The sequence below is a fragment of the Xiphophorus hellerii genome, chromosome 15 (assembly GCF_003331165.1).
Source record: "Xiphophorus hellerii strain 12219 chromosome 15, Xiphophorus_hellerii-4.1, whole genome shotgun sequence".
Lineage (NCBI taxonomy): Eukaryota > Metazoa > Chordata > Actinopteri > Cyprinodontiformes > Poeciliidae > Xiphophorus > Xiphophorus hellerii.
Genome location: NC_045686.1, coordinates 7,698,625 through 7,726,109, shown reverse-complemented (window position 1 = coordinate 7,726,109; position 27,485 = coordinate 7,698,625). Strand labels below are relative to the sequence as shown.

The 27,485-nt window shown below is 38.8% G+C and overlaps 2 protein-coding genes across 3 annotated transcripts in view; both read right to left on the bottom strand.

Annotated features, from left to right (window-relative positions):
- The window catches only part of LOC116734405 (uncharacterized), a 33,935-nt gene extending 18,462 nt beyond the window's left edge, over positions 1-15,473 (bottom strand). Inside the window, exons 1-9 of one of the 2 annotated variants that reach the window (XM_032585779.1) lie at positions 10,470-10,693; positions 10,240-10,311; positions 8,548-9,953; positions 4,803-8,145; positions 4,439-4,615; positions 3,227-3,265; positions 2,413-2,531; positions 1,073-1,226; positions 738-877 (exon numbers count right to left, since the gene is read on the bottom strand). In XM_032585779.1, coding sequence (XP_032441670.1) covers positions 738-877; positions 1,073-1,226; positions 2,413-2,531; positions 3,227-3,265; positions 4,439-4,615; positions 4,803-8,145; positions 8,548-9,953; positions 10,240-10,287 — 5,426 coding nt within the window. In that variant the 5' untranslated portion in view covers positions 10,288-10,311; positions 10,470-10,693. Of the gene's footprint in view, positions 1-737; positions 878-1,072; positions 1,227-2,412; positions 2,532-3,226; positions 3,266-4,438; positions 4,616-4,802; positions 8,146-8,547; positions 9,954-10,239; positions 10,312-10,469; positions 10,694-15,228 lie in introns of those variants that run through there. The other variant, XM_032585780.1, reaches the window with a different exon arrangement.
- A 7,200-nt stretch (positions 15,474-22,673) lies between these two features.
- mrap2a (melanocortin 2 receptor accessory protein 2a) lies at positions 22,674-27,087 on the bottom strand. Its single transcript, XM_032586247.1, has 4 exons — positions 26,740-27,087; positions 26,392-26,612; positions 25,850-25,949; positions 22,674-23,788 (listed from the first exon to the last, which is right to left on the bottom strand). The coding sequence occupies exons 2-4, from the start codon at positions 26,507-26,509 to the stop codon at positions 23,326-23,328; spliced, it is 681 nt and encodes a 226-aa protein (XP_032442138.1). The 5' UTR covers positions 26,510-26,612; positions 26,740-27,087; the 3' UTR covers positions 22,674-23,325.
- Positions 27,088-27,485: the final 398 nt, after the last annotated feature.

Sequence of the window (27,485 nt, the reverse complement as noted above, 5' to 3'; positions counted from 1 at the left end):
AGGTGTTTTATGGTGAGACATGTCACCACGAAAAACATCTTTCTTAACACTACAAATGGTAATTTGGAGTTTGCTAAAAGCTGCTAGGGCTTTAACTGGAGTCATTTGATTTGTCAGACAAGGCCATGTTTTTTGGCTGCAAACACTCTTTTGCTCAAAAGTTTTGAGAGAAAAAGCAAACATTTTACCAAGTCAAAATTTCAACTATGCACAAAATATTAAGCTGATTATTCCTCCAAGGACTTAAGAAATTCAACTTACAGGGAGCAGATGCAACTCAGCATTTACATGCAATTGATTTGCATAGAGAAATTGGGATATGCAAGTTCTAATGAGAAAAAAATCTAATACAACACCCAATGAAGTCAGAATTCTGAACTGGATAATTGAATGTGCCTGCCTGACATCGCGGCCATATTCAATATGTCTGCCATTTATATAAAATGTAGCAAAAACATTTATTTCCACTTGTGTTTTGAAACCAGTTGTAGTACTGTTGACTGGATGCAGCATTAATCCCCAGATTATTGTTGTGGCTTTTCAAGTGATCTGCTCATTTTCAGAAAAACCTTTAGTAAGCAAGAACATCACAAAGTTCCTAACTTTGAAAATCACCTTTTATTGTCAAATCAGATTACTTGAAACTTCTTAATACAAAAAGAAACTCTTAAAGAATATCTAATCCAAAATGTTGATATCTAAATGAAACCAGATGCTATAAAAATGGCAATACTCACACTCCAGAGTGGACTTGGATGGAAGCGGTGTTCAGCGGGATACCAAATGAGCCAGTTTCTATCGTATCATCATGGTACGGTGTCACTCTGCCCAGGCCCTCTGGCTCAGTAAACAGATCAATGTGAGGGATGCTGTAATCCTACAGAGAGAGCAGAGGAAAAAAATCAAACATGTCAATCATCTGTAGCAGCCAATGCTAAAGTCATCCTCCCAGTGAAAGCAAATCAGCGATTAACTCATTCACTTATATGCTCTGAAATATGGCCTGAATGTCACATCAGCTATTAAAGGGTTCATGAGTTGAAAATGAAGTAAAGTTAATGAGTGTACTCACCCTGACAGCAAGTCGAATTGAGCCTATGGTAATCGGTGGGCCATTCTGTTCAGTTTGTGGCTCTGCCCACATATTTTCTAAATCTAAATCTAGTCCACCTTCTTCCAAGGCGATGGTGCGTCCCTGAAAGTCAGGCTTCTCGTAGAGGATCCAGCTGTAACATGAAAACAGTTTTGTTTCACACAATAAACACAGAAAACTCAACTTAAGGAATAATAAAGGAAGGATATGAAAGGTTTTAACTAGTTAAAAAATAGAGAAATACTCTTAATATTCACTGGATGCTCACTCTCATATCTTTTGTGCAAATATAAAAATTGGAAGCCTTATAGTTGCTAATTAGCTTAGCTTGAATAACTTTAATTGCATCTCTAAGCCTCTCAAGAAAATGCGTAATAATTTCCTTGATTAATCCTTTTGCAAGATGAAGTGTAAAATCAACAAATGGTAGAGAATGAAGATAACCTCCCCTTCTGTAAATAGTTTAATAAGATTGCTTTAATTCTTCGTATTTGTGTAAGATGAGAGATTGTTGAATCAGTTTGGCTCAGTGTGCCTGCAGAAGGTCACATCTGATTCTTTTTAAATTGTGTTCTTTCTGTTTTCTGCATTTATTTAACAGAAGCAAAAACAATTCATTTGCATCTACAAATATATTCACTTGTTCAAGGATGCAGAAACTATCCAAATAGTAAAATGGATTCACAAATTGTTGTAGGAGCCGCTGTTTTTGCAGCACAATATAGTAATGCTAATCATACCCAGCTGAACATTAGCACAATACTTTTTAATGTGCCTTTTTTTTACCCCCAATATTGTGCTGGAACATTTAGTAAAATTACCAGGAACACAACTCTGATTATAATTTCTGTTTTATGTTTTAAATAGATCACGTTGTCTAGAAACTTCTAATTAAAAATCCAAGACTTTGTGTTCTTCCAGACTACAAATATGAGACACAGGACCAATTACCCCTTGCCACTGTTCTACATGAGAAACACAAAAGAGCATGCATTGCAAGTAAGTCAGCGATACCAATAATTCTGCTAGGAAGAGTTACTGCATTCATGTGAAAAATATTGGCTTAATCCACTATTTAGGAGACTGAAACTGCCACAGGAAACAAAGATATAAATACACGAAATAAGCAGTAAAATCTATGTGATAAGATCTTAAAAAAAAGAGTGTAGTTACCAACGATGAAATCCAACTTCTGATATTTCACCCAATTAATCCTTTGAGACACCCTAACTTCACCCTCACAAAATCACTTGACATTAATTAGAACTACATCTTACGGCACATTTTCAACTGAAGCTATTTATTTTATGCACACTTACCATCCCCTCACAACCTTTACAGATATGAGAGGCGAAAGCTCCAGAGAAGAAGAATCTGCCATGTCCCTGTAAATCTCATGCGCTTGGCCACTGAACTGAGCTTTTTCAAACAACACCATCTGCATTGGAGACACAGAGGGCAGAATAAAACATTCCATCACATTAAGCATGCTGGAAAATAATGGGGGAAAAAGCATCCCTCATTAAATGCTTCATAGTAAAACAGGATTTATTGAAAGCAGGCGGATACCGATGTTTACTCAGGCTAAAAAGCCCATACAAGCATGCAAGTAGGGCATGCTGTTAATGTTTTGAGTCACTTTAAAGGAAGTTATTTACATGTTTGTGCTAGTCTGACAGAATTTTAAAAATAGTCAAAAGCAAAGAATTGAACCACAAAAATGCTCTCTCTTGGGAATAAATGTTTTTTTTCTTATTACTTGCTTCCAAAGATCTTCTAAACAACTATAACAAAGCTCTATTTTAAGTCAGTGGTTCCTCAGCACAACAGAAGCAGAAGGCAAGAGAATAAGTATGCTGAGCACCAGGGGAATAACTGGCTTAGCTGCAACAGCTATTATGAAGTTATATACTGTACTAATGAAGATCCTACACTCATGCACTGTTAGCAGTATAACATTTCATAATGCTAATCATACCCAGCTGAACATTTGCACAAGACTTTTTAATGTGCCTTTTTTTACCCCCAAGAATGCTATATGAAGAACAGATGTTTTCCCAAAAACAAAGCGTTGTCTATTGAGATTCCTATCTCCATCTTGTTTCTATCGAGCAAAGGTTTTGCCTACTGTACCTTTCCAGGGCGTTTATGAAATCCCTTGACAGCTATTTTCTGAAACACAAAAGAAAATGGGATTGTGAGAAATACCATGAAGCATGGCAAACATCTGCAAAATGCAAAGCATGCTAATTAATGTAACCTTGTGCAGCTGCTCTGTGTCTGCAGATTAACCTGACCTTTACAGATTATTTATAGTCTTTTGTGAGTACACAGCTCTGATTTCATACTGAAACAGCACACTTCTGGGCAAATTTGACAAAAAACAGAGTAATGCATGCTATGAATGCTACAGGAATGCTTTAGAACTGATGTGAAATGTGAAATTCCAACCAACAAGACCAGACTGAATAACTTTGTGGACCATAATTCTATAATAACCCACTGCTCAGATTTGCAAACAAATGCACAAACATGCCTAAACGTTTGGCTGTGGAAAAATGTGTGATTCGACAATTACCCACGACAAGCCTCTGTCATCCTGAACATAACATTTTGCATGGATTCATGTGTGATTACAACAAAATTATATTGTTCTTTCCAGGAGAAAACCTAGAATCTGGTCCAAAAATAAACTCAAGACAAGTATAGCTAAAGTTCTTGTCTTTCTAATTGGCTGGGAATCTGAAATCTAATAACCCAAATTTTAATATCTCAATATGAAGCTATACCTCAACAAATAATAGGTTCTCTGACGCACTTAATTGAAAATTCAGATAAGGATGGGGATAGATTCACTGGGGCAAAAATGGCCATGACAGACCTGGAGATTGATCAATCTCTTATAAAAATTGCTAAAATATGTTTAAAAATGCTTTGCTTTATTGATTTACCTATAAGTATTTACTGTAGATTTACACCAGTAACTGTAAAGAAACTTCTGCTGTATGTGTAGTGAAAGTGGTTTCAGCCTTAAAGGATTACCAAAATCCTTATTAGTTGAAGAAAATATCCTTTATTTATAAAAACAAATGGGATACAGGAGAAAGTAGTACAAAGCAGAGTAAAAAAAATAGAAGTAAAAGCTCCCCTATAAATAACACATGCAATCTTTTGGTTTTATTTTCATAAAAGCCATAGGAGCAGCAGCTTTATGGAAATTGTAGTAAAAACAGTATCTAGCTCACTATGCCAACAACTGAAACTTGATACTTCTAACTGTAGAGAATGAATCTGTTGCACAACACAACATAGCATCCTGCAGCAGCATGCTTGTGATGTACTTACGGTATTTCTGAGAGCCTCGTGTTGTTGGGACAAAGGCTCTTTGGAAAGATGATGAGTGTGTGCAGTTGGAGGAATCCCAGGAAAACTTGGAACTGCAGAGTCAGGAAGCACCAGACCTGGTTTTCTAACGTCCTCTGCCTTTCCTCCAGAAAGCAGAGATGCCATTTTCCCTGTTAGCTAAGAGATAAAATGATATGCTTTTGGTTGATTCTTTGACTCACTGCTCATTCAAATGTTCACAGATGACTTTCTACTCAAACGATACACTGAACTTCCCGTTTCAGCTTATAGCACTGCGTCACTATTTTAGTTTAGCTTCGACAGCAGTGACATTAGAATAATTTTCATTCAAACTGAAACTAACCTCAGGTTTGACTTGTTCCAGTCCTAGTACTCCCGGCACAGCTTTTGCTTGACCCTGTGGGAGGTGCTTCTCTAAATAGTCAGGCAGCTTGATGTCGTTAAAAGCAGGAAGTGGAGGACTTGAGTCACAGACCACAGTCTCTGCAGTCCGGGTTTCCTCTTCATTCTGCTTGGCTGCTGTTTGTTTGACTGGAGTTGAGTCTGTCAGGCTTGGAGGGGCCGGCTGGGGTGAAGTTAGAGGACTGAGCTTGGGGGGTTCGTTAGGCAACACGCTGTCTGAGCCGGTGCCTTCAGCCTGAGTCTGAACTCCATTCCGCTTACCTCTTAAGAGAGAGGAGGTGAGACTGCTGAGAACCGAGCTCCTCTCCAAGCGAGACTTAACTTTTATTTGATCTTTTTCTTCCTTTTCTTCTACCTCGCCCTTGCCAGCATCCTTGTCCCTGAGGCGAGAGTGAGAATCAAGGCCACCAAGCAGCAGGCTCCTGTCAGCAAAACTCGCCCTGGCAGGTATCAGGCCAGATTTTGCGTCTGCGCTCTGGAGCTTGGCTAAAAGGCTTGGAGTTGTTTCTAACGTGAGCTGAGTCTTCTTCCTCAAGCCGAATGTGAATTCCTCAGGGTCAAATGACTTCTCAAAGCGGTCTTCCTTAATGGCCGGCATCGCAAAGGGAGGCTGGGGGGTCCGAAGGTGGTTGTGCTTACGAGGTGGGAGGGAGAAAGGGGTGCAGAGCTTTTTAATTTTTTCAACAAAATCATCATCATCCAGCTCACCAGAAGTGTCCAGCAGGTTGCTCTCACTTCCAGAGGAAGTCAGTTTTGCCTCTGGGACTCTCAGCTTGTGCTTGGGAACATCTACGTCTAGCCAGCTGGATGGTGTCTCTTGCTGTTGAAAGGAATTATCGTTCTTAAGATCCCTTGGCAAATTCAGTTTCCTCATGGATGAATGCTGAACTGGGTCTGGGTTCAGCTTATAAACCTCTGGGGGGAGAGGAGCTTTTGGAGTGTGACTCAACGTGTCTTTCGCTGGCTCCTTTATGACTTTGGCGAGTTGTGAATGTGAGGAGATGTCACCATTAGCAACAGGTGAAAGTTTATTTGCTGGGAGAGTGGTTTTTTTCTCTGCTGCATTTTCTGTTTTATTATCTGTCAAGTGAAGTGTGATGCTATCAGTGGGGCTCCGAGTTATTTTCTCTGCATCTTTGAGTGAACAGACATCAATACTACTCTCCGTGCTTGTGTGAGTAAGAGTGGGCTTCTTGAATTCTGTCAAGTTTTCTTGCACGGATGGCATAGTGGTTTCTTTTTCCCTGACATCTTCCCCGAGCCCTCTGCCTAATGTAGACTGATAGTCAGAAATACTAAAAGAATTTTTAGCAGTTGAATCTGTCTTTTCCTTGTATGTCACATCAACCTGAGCAGGTGCCACCAAGAGAGTGCCATTAGTGCCTTTTGCACTCACTCCCTCATCTGGCATGGCTGCTTTGGTAATAGATTCTGACTTGGACAGCTCAGCATCATTAGCACCATGTGTACATGAGTCATCAAGTGGATTCTCAGATTTTTCCACAGATACAGAATCGGGCTTGGCTACTCCTGCCACCAGCTCACTTTGTATTCCAGAGCTTTCTGAGAGTTTTGTTTGTGACTCAGGAGGCACATTTGTGGCCAACTCTGCCTTCTGTGGCTCTTTATCACTCTCTGTTGCACTCACAGCCTCATTAGTCTGGGTGATTGTACAAATAGCAGCTTTCTCTGGAGGTACAGTCACCGCCTCACTGGATTTTTGTGTATCATCAGGGAGGGCTGATGATCCAATGGTATTGTCTGACATTTGACAGGTTGTTTGTGGTTGTTTTGATTTTTCAGAACTCTGCTCCTTTCCTAAGATACTTCGCCCACTGTCTGAAATATCCCCCTTTGCAGAGGTTTTGTCTCCAGGCAGAAGCTGCTGGGTGTTTTCTGTGTCTCTCTCCTCAGTATGATGTAGATTTCCACTGTTCATTATTTCTAATTTCTCCACATATTCAGTCTCAGCTTGATATATCAGTGCGGTGTCTGTGCTAGGAGGAAGCTGGGTTTGTTCTGCTTCTTCTTTAGCTGCTGTGCCTTCTTCCTGTTTACTTGTTGAGTCGAGCTGCATTGATAATTCTTTATCTAATTTAGGCTGCTCAACAGATAACTCCTGATTTGCTGCAGGTGGCGTCTCAAGATGCTGTTTAGCTGAAGGAGGTGTTGAGAGAGAGGTGGTAGAAATTTGACTCCTGTCCTCTGAGGAGTTTTGTCTGTCTTGTGTAACTGTAAGGCTCTGTTCTTCTGATTTTTCCTCCTGTTTGGGCACAATTTTGGCCTTCTTATCAATAGTCCCTTTTATTTCACTGCTGCAGCTAGCAGTATCAGGTTCATCTCTGTTGACAGGTGATTCATCAGCCTCCTTTGATTCATTTCTGAACTCATCCTGTTCGTTTTCTGTCAGAGTCTGTATTCCTGAAATGCTTCCAGGGAATTTTTGAGATGACATCAATTTTGGAAGTTTTTTGGGGGTAGAGGACATCTCTGTATTTTCCACCTCCTCTTGTTTTACATCAGAACCCTTTGGTTGTATTTGTGCATTTGGGCTGACAGGATTAGCCGCTTCTTTATTTTTTCTTCGTTTAGACCGGGAGCTTGTTCTGTTTGGGCTTTTGTGCTCTGGTGTTACGTTTTCGGTAGTATCTGCAGAATCTCCTAGATCATCTTTTACAATAGTGCTTGAATGTGTGACTTGATGTACATCCTTTGCTTCTGTTTCGCTAGCTTTAGAGTCTATTTGTTGCAATTCTTGAGGGGGCATCGGTACCCCCGCAGCAGAAATATCCTGTACATTTTGATTTGATGTTATCTCTGACTTTGCTTTAGTTTGCATTGGCTCTTTGGTATCAAGTTTATCTTGAATTTCAAGTTCTGACGACTTTGATACTGGAACTGTCACAGAGGCATGAGATTTTATAGATGTTCCTTTTACAGGTGGCATTTGAGTCGGTGCTGGTTTTACTTGTGATTTTGATGGTTCTGCAAATTTTCTCATTCGCTCCTTGATGGTCATTGGTTTCTCACTGTCAGCTGACCCAATGCCCGACCTGGGGCTGCCGTAACGTTCTGCAGATTTTGACCTCTGCTCAGACAAAAGGAAGTCAGTTTTAAGCCTGTCTGAGACAGATCTGGTTGGGGAGACATCAGCACTTCTTGGGGTCTGGAAGGTCTTGTTGACACTCCCATCTTGTTTTTTCTGCTCAAACAGGTTGATTTTATCTGCAATCCGACCAGCAACAGGTTTGGGCTCTTGAGCAACTGTCTTTGGGCCAGGGACACTGCGCAAAACAAAAGGGAAACATTTGAAATATTTAAAATAATGCAGCACTTAAAGATAACTTACTTAAAACCATATACTTTCTATGAACAAGTAATGATTTAATCTTGAGGGAATTTCCTAATCACCCAAAGATTTATCTAACCTCAATTTAGATCTCAGCTACACTTTTACAAGTCCAATCCTAAAGCTCAGGCCTGAACTTTGTATTATGACTCACACCTCTGTTTCTCTGTGGATATACCTGAATCAATTCCCACACCAGTTACCTGCTCTGTAAACGTCTGCGAAGTGACATTTAACAAAAGTATGCAAGTCAGTCTGAATAGTTAACCCTTCACCTTCCAATCAACTGGTGTATGTGGACTGTACAACTTTTAGTTACTTAAAAGTTTTAACTTACCTTGCGTCAGTCTCTGTTTTGGGCTTTTCTTCTTCTGATATCTCCTTTAATGTATTGCTGAAATCCCGCTGATTTGCTGTAGTGCTTTGTTTTGGTTTAAGAGGAACATTTTTTGAAAAAAGCTTAACTTCACTTTTGGAAACCTTAATACTCCTGCGTTTGGACTCTGGTGTCTCGGTCTTCCTCTCTACTTTGTAAAGGATCTCATCCTCGTCCATGTCTGCTCCCACTTCTACCTCGCCCGTCTGGCTGGCTGCAGAGTCTGAGATTGAGTTCTGGAACTGGTCCAACTGCTTGACCATATCTGTGGAGGAGAACGTGCTTTCTCCTCCTTCAGGTGAGACCTGTAAGGAGGGGGCTGGCTTGGAGGAGGAGACTGTGGATGCTTCTTTCAGCTGAGTGCTTGGACTTTTGCCCTGCAGACTGTCTGCAGAGTTACCTGCGAGAGGGAGTCCATCTGCGGATTGAGTGTTTCTGGGGTTTTTGCCTGTGGGGCTTTTTCCTGTGGGGCTTTGGATTCCGTCTCCTTGAGAATTTTTCCTGACCCTCCTCTTGCCTGAGTTTCTACGGCCCATGTCGTCTGCCTCTGTTTGCTCAGCCTCAGTCTTTAACCACGAGTCTTTGTGTGTTTTGAGCGACACTCCCCCTAAAACACTGTAATAACTTTGTTCCCCGGCAGCCGGCCTCACATTTTTCTCAGCGTTTGCTGGACTTGAGCTGGCTGCTAAATCAAAACTCTGTGATGACTTTGGCTTCCGAAGTATCTGCAAGCTCTTTTTAACAGTTTTGCAAACAACTTCCTCTCCCTCACAGATGTTCTGGCCACACTGAATCACGCTAGTCTCCTCCAGGTACACATGGAGCTTCCTACCTGTCTGAGCCTGTGTTTTTCTCAGTGCGTGTGGCTGGGTGTGGGCCTGGTCAAAGTCCCACGCCACTCCCCGTTTAGACGAAGACGAGGGATGCGTCAGATGACTGACATTCCTCTCAGGATTCCCACTTGCTGAAGGAGCACTACTGTTCTCCTCTGTCTCCTTGCCCTGCCCTGTTCTCTGCTTCCACCTCTCTCCAAGCTCCCCCTCCTTTGCACCACCCTCTCCTGTCTCAGTGCTGCACACAACTGAGTTGTCTCTGTGGGCAGACTGCGTGGCGTCCCTCTCTTCACAAGGGAAAACCTCTTTAAAGAGGCCAAGTGAACTAATATCCCTCTCCTGCCACTGTCGCTCTTCTGCTCGGATTTTCACAGAGTCCTCACTCTCGCGATCACCGTCTCTTCTCTGCGTGAAACCAGAGGCTGAGAAGTCATTTCCATCCAAGCACTTTGGAGAATTTCCCCTCCATGGAGACAGCCAGCTGCCAATACGGCCCAAGACTCCAGTACTCGGCTGCTCCTCAGGGCTCTCAGACTATAGCGAAAAGCAGACCAAAGCGAAAAGGACTTACTAAAATATCCATCTACAAATATATCAAAAATGTTGCAACTATTGATACAACTTAAATAATAAAATACATTCTCAAAAAATCTAATAATTGCATGTAGCTGAGCACATGCCAAACTGTCTATCACCAAAGTAAATGTGCAAGCTTTGGTATTTAAAGTCAAATAAGTGTTATTCAGAGATATGTTTAATGCAGCCATTCATCTCTTAGCAATGCAAAGACATGCAGTGGTGCATGAACCTGTACGCTTACCGTAGAAAATACCATATCATTGAGAGTCTTTATGTAGGATGTGAACATGATTTTGGTTTTGAACAAAAACTCCTACAGAGCATAAGACAAACACAAAATCATTCCACCATAACAAAAAGCAATAAGAAAGAGCAGACTTATAAAAGAGGCAAAACGCCTCATCAAAGTGAGAGCTCATCCCTGACTTTCTAAAATATGAAGTCCAGAATGTCAATACACGAAAAACTCACCCTTAATTCTTGAAGAAAACTTTTCTTTCTTTAATGCAAACAGTTGTTAGACAGTCCATGATAGAGTCTCCACTAAAGGGTAACTGATGAACATCTTACGTTACTCCTGTTTGTCTCCAGTCGAGCATCCCCAAACTATTTGAGTGCTGTGTCAACGCGTGTTGTTAAAAAGTTCTGCCCCCCTCCGCCGGAGCGCCAGAGCGTAGCCCCGTGCTTCGAATGATGCATTCAAATGCTCCTCCGTAATTTTTATACATGGCAGTTATTTAGGAGTGAGTCATCAAGTAATATTTCCACGTCAGCCGCCCAATTGCGTTTTCATTTTGGAGTTCTTTGTTAGTGTGGTTGATGGACAACTTTTAGTTTTATTTTTAATTCAATTAAATGGCTAATCAGTTTTCAGATACTTTCAAGTAGTCTTTTTCTCTAGTTTTAATCTTATTCTTATCATGTTTATATCTAATTCTAGGTGGATTATTACAAACTATGTAGCTCTATCAATTTCTCTATTTACAAGTTTTTTTCTGTTTTTAGAAGTATTGTCGAAGATAATACTTCGACTCACAAAACGCACAAAAATAAAACAAATACATTTAATTTAAACAGCATTTTGCAGTTTCTCATAAAAATCTGTATGAACACATTTACATCCTAATTGTTCTAAATCGTAATATAGCATAAAAGCTTTGTTATTAACAACTAGTTAAGCTAGTATTTAGTACATCGATCATTGGTAGAACTCGGGCTCTCTTTACTGTTTGTTTTAAGAAATGCTGGTAGGCTGCTGCTCATTTTTAGGTAAATATGAACTGATTTCCACATCTGATATAGAGCTAATAATCACCAACAACCAAAAACAGGATTTGTCCAAGCTATTTGATTTTTACTTCATGATAAACGTTTCAAAATAAAAGTGCACTTGAGAGAACTGAAAAGGATGCCAGTGATTGAAGAAGAGTCGAGGCTCCAAAGCTGTGTTCCATTTTTCTACTGAAGTAATTTTAATCTTGACATGACTTAAAAATAAGTTAGCCATGTTCTCAAAATTAGAAAACCAGTGAGATTTGTTAATTTACATAGTTAGGAACCTGGTTAACTATGGTTGGCAAAAAAGCATGTTGTTCTCACAAACATTGGAGCAATATGATGTTATATTGGCTGTGTGAAAGATTTAATCTGTACCAAATTGTCAAAATCACAGTTCTTTCATTGCTCTAAAAAGTTTATTCTTTTTAGAGCAAAGTTTCAAGCAGTCTTAAAACTTTTAAACATCTGAGTTAGTCTAGATGGGGTTTATTGGCACATTTTTATTGTTTTTTGTTCCATCCATCCAACCATCCATTTTCAATACACCCTTGTCCCTAGTGGGGTCGGGAGGTGCTGGTGCCTATCTCCCGCTAATGTTTCGGGCAAGAGGTGGGGTACACCCTGGACAGGTCGCCAGTCTGTCGCAGGGCAACACAAAGACAGACAGGACAAACAACCATGCACACACACACACACACCTAGGGAGAATTTAGAGAGACCAGTTAACCTCACAGTCATGTTTCTGGATTGTGGGAGGAAGCCGGAGTACCCAGAGAGAACCCACGCATGCACAGAGAAAACATGCAAACTCCATCCCTGGGCCGGGAATTGAACCCAGGACCTTCACCTTCTTGCTGCAAGGCAACAGTGCTACCAACTGCGCCACTATGCAGCCCTTGTTTATTGTTGTTTATTAAAAATAATTGTAAGAAGAAAGATGTTTGCATAAAATGTAAAAAACAAAAACAGCTTTATGGTTTTCTCTAAATGCAACTTTAGTTTCTGATCCTGCTTTTGTGTACATTATGCATATATAAGACTGATTGATTACTAATTGCATGGTATGGCAAAGCTATTATGTTTTATTGACCCAAACTAGCTATGTAATGAGCATTATTAAAAAATAAGGTTCATCACGAGTATGTACCTGAACCACCAGTGTTTGAGTCAGATCAGACACTTTTCTGTACAGAAACAAAACATCAGCCCTCACGTTTTAACAAATTCAAGAGAAGACAGGATAGTCCTATGAAGTGCCACCTCTCAGCTTTGAGAAGAAATCAATACAGAAATATAGCTACAGAAGACAGAGCCCTCCCCAAACTGATTTCTAAAGACAAAAACCTCACATCTAAATCAACTCTGAGTCACATGTAAATTTTTTAACTATGAAGCAATTACAGAGACTCTAAATGTTAATGATTTGTTCGTACTTCAACATTCCATCTGAATGTGATGACGCACGGAAGCAGAGAAACAGTCTGGTCTACATCAGATCATATAATTTGCATTAGTGTTTGCAGGATGTTTATTGTTCTGGCTGAGAAACCCCACTGTACGGTCTGTTCTGTGCTTTGTACTGCAGCAGCAGAATGAAAAGTAAGTAAGCCAGTCCATTAATGAATTAGTGTAACTGACTGATGCTTCATGAACCCAATATAAAGAGTTAACATCAACAGTTGTTGTGCACCAACACTGGTCAAGTTCTTCCAGTATGCATTCATGCAAGGTAACATAACTGACATGAACAATTGAAAATGGAAGTTCATATAACTGTATATGGAGAACTGCTTGACTGTTCTCCATAAACATGGACATGGTTTTGCAGAACTGTGTTGCAGCGTCCTTCATAGTTTCAATTGTCTTCTCTTTGTTTTCGACAAGAGGCTTTGAAATCATTCTTAGGCTTATTGAGTTTGCTCAGTTTTCTTGTGTAAAGATAAAACTTTTTTTTTTTTATTAATAAATGTTTTGTTGTCAGACTCAGAGTAAGATTGGATAGTCCAAAGTGTATGTGCTAAACACACCACATACAGCACATTGGTCTTCATTTTGTATCCACCTGAACAATAGATGCAAATGTCTGTCAACAGCAGAGGGAACCTCTATTTAACCTCACTTTTGGCCATTCAAAACACCCATTACATTTGCGTCTTTTAAATACTTAGATGTTTTTGATATTTCAAAATCTAATTTATTAAATCAGTCTTGTGCAACCTTAAACTAATACAGTGCCTTGCAAAATTATTCATATCCATTTACATTTTTCAGATTTTTTATGGTACAACCACATACTTCAGTAATTTTAGTACTTTATTGGAATTATATATGATAGCATAAAAAAAGTAGCGTATAGTAAAATGAAAGGGGAATAATATGTTGTATCCATAATGTATCATTATCATAATTTTTACAAATAAAAATCCGAATGGTATTTATATTCGTATTCAGTTGCAGTCACAGCTTTTCTTTTGGGGTTTAGCTTCACAAAAATGAATTAATAGAGTTCAGTCATACCGTGGTATAAATTTCTTCATAACTTTTTCCCTGGCCTGTCTGTTTGCTTCTTAGTGTTCATGTTCATGACACATTATAGTCTCTAGTTTTGTTCAATAAACCCCTGAAACCTTCATGGAATGCTGTATTTTTACTGAGAATACGAGAAATGGCGCAATATTTACTAAGTAAGTGAATTCTGAGGCTAATGAGTTGTGTGGTATTTATTTGGATTATTAGAATAAAAGCAGCTAGACATATTTTCACATTTTTATTTGTAAATAATCTTCATTCTTTTTGTCCCAATAAAACACTTTCATGTTTGCAGTTGCAATGCAATGCAGCCAAATGTCAAAATTTGGCTGCATTGCAACTGCAATATTTGGCAATATTTCTGCTTGACATTGAAAATTGCTGGTAACAAAAATGTCTTCCAGAATGCCACTGAAGGGAGCCCGAGTACTACCAGTGATACAATTCAGCTGGCAAACTGTGACATGTTTTTAAATGTCAACGCATGACATGCCTGGACAAGTAAAAACCTCACATAAATGTCAGCGCTCTACAAGCCAAGATAAGAATGCAAGTTCAGACCACTCTAGTAGGTTTGATCATACAGATTAAGATGCAAATGGAGCAAAAATAAAACCAAAAATAAAAAAAAAACATGGACAAGTCAGAATAAGCATACTTCTAAAACTGGTTGCTTAAAAGTGAAAAGGGGGAATGCATTATGGTTCATTGTGTGTTATGTGAACATATTTCAAAGTTCTGACATTTATTTGAACAAGCGAAGGCAACAGGAGGCAGTGTCCAAATTAAGCTTTCCACCGGAAATGACGTAGGGACTGTGTGACTTTCAAAGCCTGTAGAATTCAGCTTCTCTGTTTTTTCAACCTCTGGTTGTTCAGGTTTCACCATGCGGGTAGCTCAAGTCAGTCTTTCCATGCCCGAGGTCGGGGGAATTAACTTTTAACTCCTCATGTTTTACGTGAACTGTAGTATACTTTTATATAAATAAAAGATGTGTAAGCGGTAGCTTGCATTTTAATAAGGATTTATTTCTGCCTTTCAGTTAAATTCGGCGACTACAAGTAGAGATGGGAGTGGTCTTGACCACTTTTTTTTATTTTCATTCCTACATTTGAATTTGAATTGTGCAGTCAGGTGTTTTCAAAACACAAGACTTCGTATGACTGCATTTAAATTGTTGCTATAAAATAGACCTTTTCACTTTTAAATTCGGTCTAAGGAGCCCTCGGAAATTGTGATGAACTCTCGAAATTCTGCTCAAAGAGCATCATTTCCATCAAACAAAGAGAGCGGGCCTGAAACTTTACAGTGAAATTAGATTGTGCAGACCTCAAATAGTTTATCGACCGAAGCGCTCACGAAAGCCCCTCTGACTTGCTCTCCTATATAACCATCTTACTCCAGACAGAAAGTCAGTTCTTACCATGATTAGAGTGTCTCTGTTGGTTGTCCAGTGAATAAACCGGTCAGATGCAGCCTGCTGCTGGGGAACCTCCTGGGAGTGAAGCTTCTCTTTGAGGTAAACTGTCCCTCCTCACACAGAGTAGAGGAGCCGTATTAATATTTCGTCGGGGAAAAATAGAAAAAAAACCCCTTGTCTTTGCCAAACTGATGTCATTGTAGAATTATATTTTCCCCCAAAAGGCAGCGAGACAGTAACTGCGGAAGAATCTGCCCCGGCCAGGTAACACACCCCAGGGCATACTGACACCTTGACGCAGCAGTTCGCTAAGGCGGTTTGTTTTGCAACCACGTCAGTGAAATGCTTTCTCTCTTTCTTTTCAGAAAGACTGTTCTTGTGATAATGGGGTCGGAGGGAAAAGGTCTACAACCCAAGCTTTTATAAATTCTTGCTAAACTTTATTTTCAGTGATCTTCTGCTAGTCTTTTTGTCAGTCTGCAGAAACACAACACATACTGTGTACAAAATAGCATTCACCATTGCCTATGTTGTGCGAATACACGGCAGCTCTTTGTTTTCTACCCTTTTTCATGCCTTATTGATGAGATGCAGAAACATAAGACCCTGTCTCCTTTTTTCACCCCATAAAATATTCACACCTGGCCTTTAACTGATCTATCTCTTCCTCATCACTTAGTCATTTTTTACATAAGATATTTGAAATGGTGATTTGAGCGATTTGAGGAAATTCAAATAAGACAGTCACATGCCTGAATGCAAATTATAGAGAAAACACACTCGACTTTTTCACATTCACATTGGAAGTCTAGCTTTAGTTTATTTGAACTAATTAAATAAACAACACTTATTTTATTTTAATGAACAAGCGATCCAGTTCTAGTGATCAGTGGGAGAAGAAGATATTTGAGCATCTGTTCATTCAGGAAATATTTTTACAGAGTTTAATGCTCTACATTCACACAGTTACAGACTTGCACAGCCAGCAGCTGTTTTCACCATGTGTCCTCCTTTTGTTGCAGAGAGGAGCACTGCTGGGGGCATCTGTCAACGGCTGCAAATAGTCTCTCATAGTTTGTATATATGCAGATTTTTCCTGTGTGAATGTGGGAAATGGAAAAACTTGCATGAATTGCACAGTTATTCCTTTATATGAAGACGATTTCTTTTATTTTCCTTTTATAGTGTCCTTTGATTGTTTGTCATCCCTTCCTGACTTCTCCCTTCCTCCCTCCTCAAGATACCAAGATCACATAACAGTATTTTAATATCATTAATGTTTGAATTTGAGAGGGCTAAAAAGCATCTTTCAACATATCAAATCAGCTAATGTTTTTGGTGTTGTTTTTCATCGACTAAAACTCTGCTGTTTTTGATCACTTAGGATTACAATAGGTTTTTGTATTTGCTAAAAGCCATAATAATAATAAAATATTTTAAAGTTTTTCAATATTGTTAATGGTAAACATTAACAGCTTTCCTTTTGGCTCTGCCTAAAAATGTACTTTCAGACACTGATCTGAGTTTTGTGATGTTGCTCTGAAACATAGACTAGCTTGTCCTTAAGTCACCTTGTAACTGATTTAGTGTTTTGCTTAAGGTCAATATCCAATTGGAAGACTTATTTGCGCCTAAGTTTTAATTTCATTGCTGATTTCCTGAGATGTTTTAATATTTCTTCCAGATGTACTTTCCTCATGATGCCACCTGTGAAGTGCAGCAGTTCCTCCTGTGCAGCTGAACTTCAACAAACATAAAGCTGCCACCCTTAAGGTTGGTGTTATAAGGTTCGCAAGCCTTGTCTATTTTCATTATGACTATAGATTCAACTTTAACTTAATCAGATCCTGGCACTTATTTTGAAAAGGTGGGGTATTTGTCTCTGTATGTATTTGCAAACTATAATCTGGATTTTTATGCTCCTTCTAGAGTGATTGCATCTTCTTCTTCGAGTGACCTTTTAGAACATCCTGCACATTATTGGATTAACTGTGGATAATGTCATTTGTATATTATCTTCAGCCAGCAGCTTTGCAAGGTATGTTGCTTTTATTCTGGGGTGGTTATGTGCATTTCACACCAAACATGTTTGTGTCTTGATCACATAACCTGTCTCCTATGCAAATAGTGTGAGTCATAGATATTCTGATGCTGCTTCTACTTCTTTCAATTGCTTGAATGGATGAATATGGCACCTTCAGACATGCATACCTAGGGACGATCCAGATTTAAGAAGGTCTTCAATTCTCTTCCTGATATATTGCCAGATTTCTTTTGATTTTTAAATGATGTCTTAAAAGGAAGCAGCCTGTTTAAACTACATCCACAGGTCTGACTCCATTTAGCTCAAAGGTTCTAATTTGACCATAATCAGAAGCTTACAAAAATATGGTATCAGGGGTTTGCTAAATCAATTTAAAGGCATGTTGGTCTTAGTGTGTACAAATAATTGCCTTTGAGGAAAGTAACAACATGTATTTAAAAAAGAAAAAAAGCCTCTGTCTCTGAGTTTAACTCAAAGAATTAACTTTTAGCTGCAAGAACTTGAAAATGAGAACGTACACTTTGCAGATTTCTGGTTGTTTAAAAATGTCCTATATCATTTTTGTAATAGTTATATCTGATTGATCATGAGCACATAGGTAGAGAAAGAAAAAAAGACCACTTACATCTTTTTGTTGGATGTTTTGCCAATAAAAAAAGGGTTAGTTTTACAGATTAATTACATTTTCAGCACTGGAGTGTAGTCGTGCTTCAATGAGCTGTGAAACCTAAGCTTGTTCAGAAAACTCTCATTATTTTTATTCTTATGTCCTTGTCTTTGAAAGTAAGCAGGACTAATGACACAGTGTTGTATAGCTAAGCTCTTTGATATCATAATTTCATAAAACATTTAGTCAGCCCCTGTTTTCTCCAATTTATTTAACTTGCATTTAGCTTTAGCACAAAAAACACAGAAAAAATAAACATAGACAAAATTGTTTGCTTGTCCTCTTCCATGCTTCACACTCCTTCACACTGCTCCAAAGATCCTTGCCTGCTGATTACTGCAAACCTTCAACTGTTCAAACCTCCCCAAGGCCGTGAGAGATGCCTTGGGGAGGTTTCGTGAAACAATTAAAACTAAAGTTTTATTGTGTAACTGATATAATGTCCCTGTACCATGAATAGAAAACATGGTTTTCTATGCTTATAATGCACAGTAGGAGTCCATGTCTCCACAGGGAAAATACGGGCAAGTAAAACTTACTGAACCATGTTGCCTCTCCCGGTTGATGCATTTCTAATTTTAATACATTCAAGTATTCCAACATTTGTCACAATAAAGTCAACACTAAGTAATTCATAGCTCTGAAATAGAAAGGAAATGGATACAGGGTTCACCTAAGTTGACTGACCAAACAGGGAAAACATGAATTAAAGGGGCAGCCAAGGGGTTCATGTTTCCTCTGGAGGATCTGCAAATATCCACAGCTCAGTTCATTATAGAAGATTGGCAAGAAGAAAGCCCTGTTTAAATTTTACCAAAAAGACACAGCAAATATGTGAAAGTAGCCGTTCTCTTTAGATCGGACTAAAAGTAAATTATTTGTCATACACACAAAATGCTATTTGTGATCATTTCACATCACACTAAACTGAAATTCAGTATTTGTGATCATTTCACATCACACTGAACTGAATGCCTTAGGTAGTCTTCACAGCTAAATCAAACTGAGAACCTGTGGCAAATAATGCTTGCAGATGCTTTCTATCCAAAGTGGAGTTATTTTACAAGAATATTGTGAAACGTTTCAGTCTACAAATGTACAAATCTGGTGTAGCGTAGCGTAACGTGCTTTTTAAAAATATTGCTTCAAGTGGAAAAAAATACATGCCATCCTTTTTACAATTTGATAGCAATGCATTTTGTTCCATTCACTTCATAATTATGGAGCACTTTGTTTTGGTTTATCGTAAAACTTAAATTAATTGTTTGAGGTTTGTAATGTGACAAGATATGAGAATGTTCAAGAAGTAACAATGCTTTTGCAAGAAAGTGCAAAAATAAAACCATAGTTTAATGAGATTTGTGGAGAAAACGATATTATGAAGGACCACCAGGAAGGACAGTCTGATGACTTGCATAGCAAACAAAGTGGGCAGCTAAGCACAGTCTTCTCTTATGATTCGCCACAAACGACCTTCCACCTTCTCATCTCTGAGCCTACTCAGTGGACACAGTTGACCGAACTCCCCCTCAGTCTGCTGGTAAAGAAAACATGTGATTCACTGCTGCTCTTTTCTGTTATTGCCCAGCCGTTTAGTCTTGCATCACCACAGCAACCGTCGCAGTCAATGTGTGCACGGCTTGAGCTTGAAGTTCTGACATTCAAAGCTGGAAAACACTTCTTGTAGTGAAAACAGTGATTAATTTCTGAAATGATTCAAGCCCTTGTCTCATGTATAGCATGCCTCTTGTTCTGTACAAGGGCGGCAAAGTCAAGAAGTACTCATGCCGATACTGTATGACTTTACATACTGACCTGTTTGTTTTCAGCACTACTCTTTATAGTCTGATCCGCTGCCCCTAACTTGAAGCTGCCTGCACATTTTTGTTTCAGAGCTCTGCCTTTGTCAGAGGAGGGAATAAACAAGGGAGCTTGGTATTCTGCACTGGTTCTGACAATGAGCAGCTATGTTTAGTGACATAGGCATTACTGCAGTCTTGTCTGTGGTGATCTGTTCCAAGACTGTTGGAATACTACATGCTATGGCTTTGATAGCGGGTTGGTTCTCTTGATTGATCTGCTGCTTGAAAGCTGCAAGGAGAAAAGAGAATGGGCGAGAGAATGATTAAGTGCTACTACAATGTGATAAAGCTGCAAAGTAGTTAAAGAATAGGTTGTTCCCTGAGGTGAGTTTTGTGTGAAAGAGGAACTCAGAAGCTGCATTCACACTGAGCAATAATGCACATCTGCTCAGTCTGTTCCCTACTGAATGCCTTTCAATAAATCAGACAAAATATCAGCAGAGGTCATTATTTGTTACCTCTCAAATTGGATTTAATGGGCTCCTTGTTGGCCGACTCTTCCAAATCAAAGAATGAGTTGGCTGAGTCTGCGCCACATCAGCTTTGATGGGCTGTCTGGCATTCCCTGCACACCCTTCCATCTAAGAAATATTGTGTATGAGGCTTGCATATTTCCTGATGAGTCGTTATGATGAGAAGCAATGTTCTTTTGCATAATCGTCACTGAATATCCCTCAAAACAGTTTTAATTTGTTTTGACTGGAGAAAAATATTCTACATTAATAAAGAATAGCCTTAAGTTTCTGTGTTTTTGTTTTCGACTTCATCTGTCAGGTCTAATCATTGCCAGCAATGAGGTAGGTGTTCAGTGTAATTTTCATTCAAACTTAAAGAGCAAAGTCTAGTAAAAAAAAAAAAAGAAGAAGAAAAGAAAAATTGGTGTTATTGGCATTGAATCCAAGCTTAAAAATCTTTAACACTATTCTGTTCAGTTTAAAGGTGTAAAACCAGTTTCTGACACAATATCACACGGGAAAAATTATTTTTGGCGTCTCTATTATTTTGTCTGTCTGCTCTGTGCTCTTATTATTTCAGCAGGTAATGGGCACCTTCATATTCTTGCCAGTGGTTGGTAATCTAAAATGTCTGTGACAATTTTACAGCAAAAGCTCAATCTAGAAATAGAATCTTGTTATGGTCATTAGAAATAATAACAATCTTTGGTGAAGACTTGTAGCGTAGAGAAAAGCTCAAAGACTGACCTTGAACATCCTTATGCATAGAAAGATGTAAAAACCATATTATTCTTCCACAGACTGCTGAAAAATGCCTTCAGGTGTGATTAGATTGAAGATAGTCTTTTATTCCAAAGACTGCTCCTAAAATTGTTTGAATTCTTTTTTGTTGAAATAAAATGTTTGAAAACCTTTTAATAAAACTGAAATAAATCTCAACACATGTCAAAAGTAATTCTCACTGTTACTTTTTTCTCTTCAAAGAATGTCTCGGTACAAGTTTCATTTTGTCATTCACCAAAATCTTCTGTAATCTTTCATCAACACTGTTTTTTTTTGTTTTTTTTTCCAAATTTCCTGCATTTTGGTTCTGAGCATGCAAACATCCTGCACTCTTCTAAACTCAGAGTAAACTCACTGGTCAGACAACATTAAACTAGGGAAACCACAAATGATACAGGAGGCTTGACTCTACCGCAGTGGTTAAACACCAGGATACGACTGGTTGTATAGCAGGTTTTATGTCCTCAATAATTCTTCAGTGACGATCGCTCAGTTTCTACTTGAAGTGTTTTTGTTTTTATGAGTCTTTTCACAAAGCAAAGTTTAGGCTTCCTGATGACAAGACAAACAGACAGATATCGACAGAAAGATGTATATAAATTTGAGACTAATAAAAAAATTATTTAATAAAATTGATGTGCTTTTTAATACAAACTGATGCTCTCAAATGGATACTTAAGTATGCAGATGACATTCCTGCTTAATATTTTTATTTGAAGAGGACTATTGTCTTTTTAGATTTTCTTTCTTAACTGGTGTGAACTACACAATCTTCTACTAAACCTGAGCAAACCTAAAGAAATGTCCAGAGACTTTAGAAAAAGTCAATCCTCCTGCACAACTTATATTGACAATGAACTTATAGAGTCAGTCACAAGGTTTTAAATATCTTGGCGTTAGGCTTGATCACAAGTTGACATGGAAGTCTTTGTACTGATCTTATCAGTCCAAAGACTCAACAACGTATGCAGTCTTAATGTTCATAGAAAGAATCTGTATATGTTCTCTTGTGCTTTCATTGAAATGATTTTATCCTTTTGCATTATCTGCTGGTTCGGAAATAATTCTGCGGCACAGAAAAACACTACCAAGTATGGAGAGCATCTGCAAGGACCATGTGGACAACAAGGCAAACAAAATTATGATCCACAATACCCACCTCCTTAATCCCTTCTGCAAACCCCTTCCATCTGGACGACAGTTCTCTCTGCCTGTTTTCAGCAGGACAGCAACGCTCAGCACACAGCCAGAGCTGCCATGAAACAGTTTAGATCAAAGCATGTTCATGTGTTAGAATGATCCTCTTAAGCTCTATAGTCTCCTCATCTCAACTAGCACAGTGATGAGTTAGTCGTTGCTGTTATTACATTGACACCTACAGTTAATTTGGTTAATGTTATTGCAATATTATTTATTTGGTTGATTAGTTTACTTGGGGATAGAAAAGGGAATGAAAAAAATACTAGACAATAATGATCACAGAAATGAGTTGACAGAAGTCTCAGCCTGCAACAACACAATGTTACATTATGTCCAAAATGAAGTGTAACTGTCTTCATTAAATTGTTAGTGGACTTGTCATGACCAGTTATGAATTTCCCTTTTTGTTGTTAAATAAGGCTGCACCACACAAACTCTGAAGGCGACTTAAAACTCTTTAATCTCTATTCAGTATTTCTTGTTAATATGTGAGTTTTACATATATCCAACCAAAAAAAAACAGTGATTTTCATTTAGTGCTACAAAGCATACAGTTGGTACATTTCAGCTTTTTTAACAGTATTTGACTTTAGAACAATGTCCTCTGAATTTATGTTGCTTTTTTTTCTAAACAACCAGCTTGCCTCTGACTCTCATCCAGAGACAGACCCATTGTTCACAATCTTACAGTATAACAAAAACAACAAGAATAGCATAATAATTTCCCCAACACATCCTTCCCCAGTGACCCCCACTTGTCTTTCATTATTCTCTTTTTCTGTGCAGAGTCTGGATGCAGCCCAGCTGTATCCAATTCTGGCTCACAGTACTTGAAATAACAGGTATCATTTCCAAGGCAATCTCTTCTTCTGGAGGGAAACTCATCTTGTTATTCTGAGTTTGCTTTTGCAGGCTATGCCTTCCAACCTCTTGGCTTTTTTTTTTCTTTTTTAGAAAACACTAAAAAGTAATTTGAAAGCTCTTTACAGAAAGACAGGAGTAGCAGGTGCATATATTTCCCTCTGCCCGTCTTAAAATGCTTCTGAATGTAAACCAATTTAAGTTACAAGACCACCGTAGCGGTCCGCATTAGTGGGTGTCACAGTGACCATTGTGAGCTTGAGACTGACGCTCCAGGATGACGGACGGCTCATATAGCAGATCGTCCTCTCCCAGTGTGGAGCCATGATCCAAGTTCACAAAGTTTGGAATGTTGAAGTGAGACAGGAAAGCACACTCTCTGTCTGACTTACTTTTCTCAATGAGTCCATTGAGAGGTTGGTGCCCCCCGCTTGCCTCAATGTCCTCGTCCATCTCATCTAGTTCACCAGAGCGCTGTAGTCTTCCAGCTTTGTCTTTTGCAGAACTCCTTTTGTCTCCCGGTTTCTGTTTCTCATGGGCCTGATCTTCCTCACTGATGTAGAAATTAAAGTACGAACGGGAGCCTTCTAACAGCGGGCGGGAGAAAGCTTTGTCGTTATCGTCCTGGTGGCCATTGATGTCTACCAGACAGCCTTCTGGTTGGTGCCGCTTCTCCCCCAACTCTGGGTTTCTGTTTCAACAATCAAAGAGAAATTGTGAGTGATGCTGCACAGGAGAACAGCTTTAATAACTTGAGATTTCTTAAATGCCATCAATACTTAAAAGGATTCAAAAAGCTTTTACTTGTCTTGCTGTATCTTGTCTGCTTCCTAAGGATGATTTGTCAAATTTCTGGCATAGTTTTTATGAGGATATGACAGAAGTAGGGAAGGGGTGTTGTTTTCGTCGTAGCTGAGTAAAAAACTCTCAACTCGATATTGGATTATTGTCATCTCATTTTAATTTGTGTTGGGTAACAGATTTCTCGGTAATCTTTATTGCTCGACATAAAGCTCCAATCATCTTTTACAGAGAGGAGGAGATAAAGTCATTATGCTTTCCACACGTTGCCATTATTCCATGCTGTGTAGAAGAACGCTATTTTCTATTATTACAATTTTCAGATAGCAAAAAAATCCTATTAATGAAATTCTTGTCTTTAGCAAAATCACCAGTGGCACAGCTGTGGCAAGTTCAACCAAGTCTTTGAAAATAAATGCAAGTGGAACATTTATTGATCAGACATTCTAGGAACTTCTACACTGTTTTCAGTGACTTTCTTTTTCTCTGGGGAATCCTGTGAATGCAACATAACAGAAGTACATTTATTTTAGCTACTAAGCTGGATTGGAGATCCTAATTTGTTTACAAACTCCACCAGGAATGGTTCACATATAAATGTTGCCCTGCCCTGGGCAAGTCCTTCCTTCTGCACTCCTGCACTTCTTCATTTTACACACATAACCAAAGCACACACCCCTGCCGTTACAAATACTAGAAAAAAAATCAATCATACAACTTATACCAATTAGCATAATACTGACTAATATAATATATATATACTGTATATATACATACTGTATATCTGTTTGGTGCTCGTTCTGCTCTTCACAAGGAGGATAAGTTTAGAAATAGCCTGAATAATTCTTGTGCTGTATTGTTAGAATTAGCCTAAACTAGTCTGCTAAAAAACAAAACATAACAAAACAAAACAAAAAAAACATTAAAGTTTGAGTTTTAATACATATAATAAAGATTTTGTGAACCCGAAGTTCTCTCTTCAGTGTGGAAAAATTTTATTTAGGTTTTGACAAGTAAAAGTATTTTGCACTTACAACTAGAGAAGATCTATTTCAATCCAGATTCAGTGAACTTGCCCTTTAATGAAGGACCAACTAAAGCATCAAATCAACCACCTGGTTGAGCATCATCAGCCAGGTGCACAGACACATTTTGTTACTTTGCTTACATGGTGCAAAACACTGTTGCACACTGCTCCCTTGACTGAACAAGCAAGCAAGCAGTACATCACATAGAAGCAGAAGGGTAAAAAAAAAAACCCAATCCAATTTAAACTTTTGGAGAAGTGCATTTTTAAAGTCACTAAGTTTCTAAAACAACCATTAGATACAGTCCATGTGAAAGCCTTTTGTTTGGGGATGATGCCAGAGCAATGTGTTAAATTTTATAAGAACTTTACCTGGATCTGTGTGATTTGGTCAGATTGAGATTTTGGCAACAGCCATTCCAGGTGATTTTTGGCATGAAACAGAAGATAAATTTTAAAGCTGAAGAACATATCAACTTGTCGTCAATATCGTGCAAAATCTCAATTGCAAAGTTTGGCTGAATCAATATTTCTAAGGTTTTTACATTTACTCAAGTGTGCTTCAAATTCATTATTCTTATGGTACTCTTTAAAATGCTAAAACATTTTAAATGGAAAATCTAGTTCCATTTGTCATCAAATAAAAATTTATCTTTAGAAAATTTATCTTCAAAAAAATACTGATGTAAAATACATGACCAAAGAAACAATCAAAAAATAATAAATGCTTTGGCAGATATGAGCTCAACGTTCTTTCATGGCCATCTCAGTCCTAAATCCTTTTGAAAACTGCTCCTCACAAAGCTCAGAGATGAAAAGGTCAGCTCTGAATAGCTTGATCTCACCTCCGTGCTGACTCAATCCCTATTAGAAGGCTGAAAGTAAAAAGGGGAAACACGGATCACGCTGCTTTTCTACACTCACTCCTGATGAGGTGCTCCAGTCTTTGTGAGCAGCGTGAGAACGAAGAACATGAAAATGACGAAAACTGCCAGTCCCACCCAGAAACCTATGACAATGGAGTCTGAAAGATAACAGAAGACAGTCATTTGGTTAATTTGTTTAAATCCCATTTAGCCTGCCTGCTTTTTATGTGTTTATGATGGGACGTTCTCACAATCCTTAATTAATGATTCCAAGTGAGCATTATTATATTTTTCCAAAACTTGATTAGAGTACAGTAGCTGACTTGTTTACTACCACAATGATGTCTCATTAAGTGGTTTGATTATTATCTGAGAAGCAGGAGAAAACTGCTACATTAAGCGTTGCTTGTAGATAATGTTAGTGCAAAGCAGGCATAAGGGGGTCAGCCTTCAGCAAAAGCAATAAAGATAATGGACCCCAATAAAGAGCTAATGGATCATAATTAAATTAAAGTGCACAAAAGGCACATAAGCCTTAATGCACGAGGAGAAAATGTAAACAGTCAGTGCAACAAAGTCAGAGGAAAGAATGAAGCTTACATCTGTGCGCTTTAAGTCCCTCAAAAGAGACAGGCTCCTCGTCGTCGTAATACTCATACTGCCAGACGTAGTCACTGCGTCGTGCGCTGACTTGGCTTCGGTTGTGGAAGTCGGACATTTCAAACAATTTTACGAACCTTTACAGCTGAGAACGAGTCCATGAAAAAAGAGAAGCCATGCAAACGCGGATTTAACCCCCTTCCCAGGTATGCTGAACATTTCTGCGGTTAAAAAAAGAGAACAAAACAAAAACAAATTCATATCCTCAATTCTAAAAAAATGTCGATAATAATAATAATTTAAAAAAACAAAACTGTAAGATTTTATATTAGGCTGCAAGTCCTTTACATAGCATTCATGATATGAGCCTCAACGTGGAAATCCATGGCGTTACTCGAAAACTCTGCCCATCGTCATGCTCTGGGAGTGAGGCAGCAGCCTTTTGGAGAGCTTCTCAGTGCGCATCACCTTATCCAACAGCTGTGGGCTGGTGGCGCACTTTCTGGGAACGGAGATATTACGCCGCAAATGTGTTCTAAGAAACTGATGTTCTCCAATCAGCAGTGTAGTTCCTGTGTGGTTGAGAAAACTGTATTTGCGCAGAAGTAATGACACATGGTACCACTGTTAAAAAATGGAACATTGGAGCTATAGTTTTTTGTAGTGTTCTTAAAATGTAATCAGTACATACGCATAGCGAATTATTGCATGGATTAGTGCAGATTTTCAGATTTGGATGTTCTCGCCAGAAGTCAGTAATGACAAAACAAACAAACAGCAAAACAAACCCAGCCAGCATGCATGAGTGGGCCCCACTTGGGTTTGTTGTGGGCTACATGGGTAATGAGTGGGCATGGGTTTTATCTGGGCAAACTGCATGAGACACATATGGTTAACGTAGCATGGGACCCATATGGGCTGGCCCATATGGGCTAAATGTATGGGCCCTATTTAGCAGTAATGTGGGCTAACTGGGAATGGGACAGAAATGGGCTACACTGTGTGGGGCCCTTATGGTTTCACTATCATGGACCCCACATAGGAAGCCCATGTGGGTTGACCACATTGAACCCACTTGACATAAGCATGGGCTG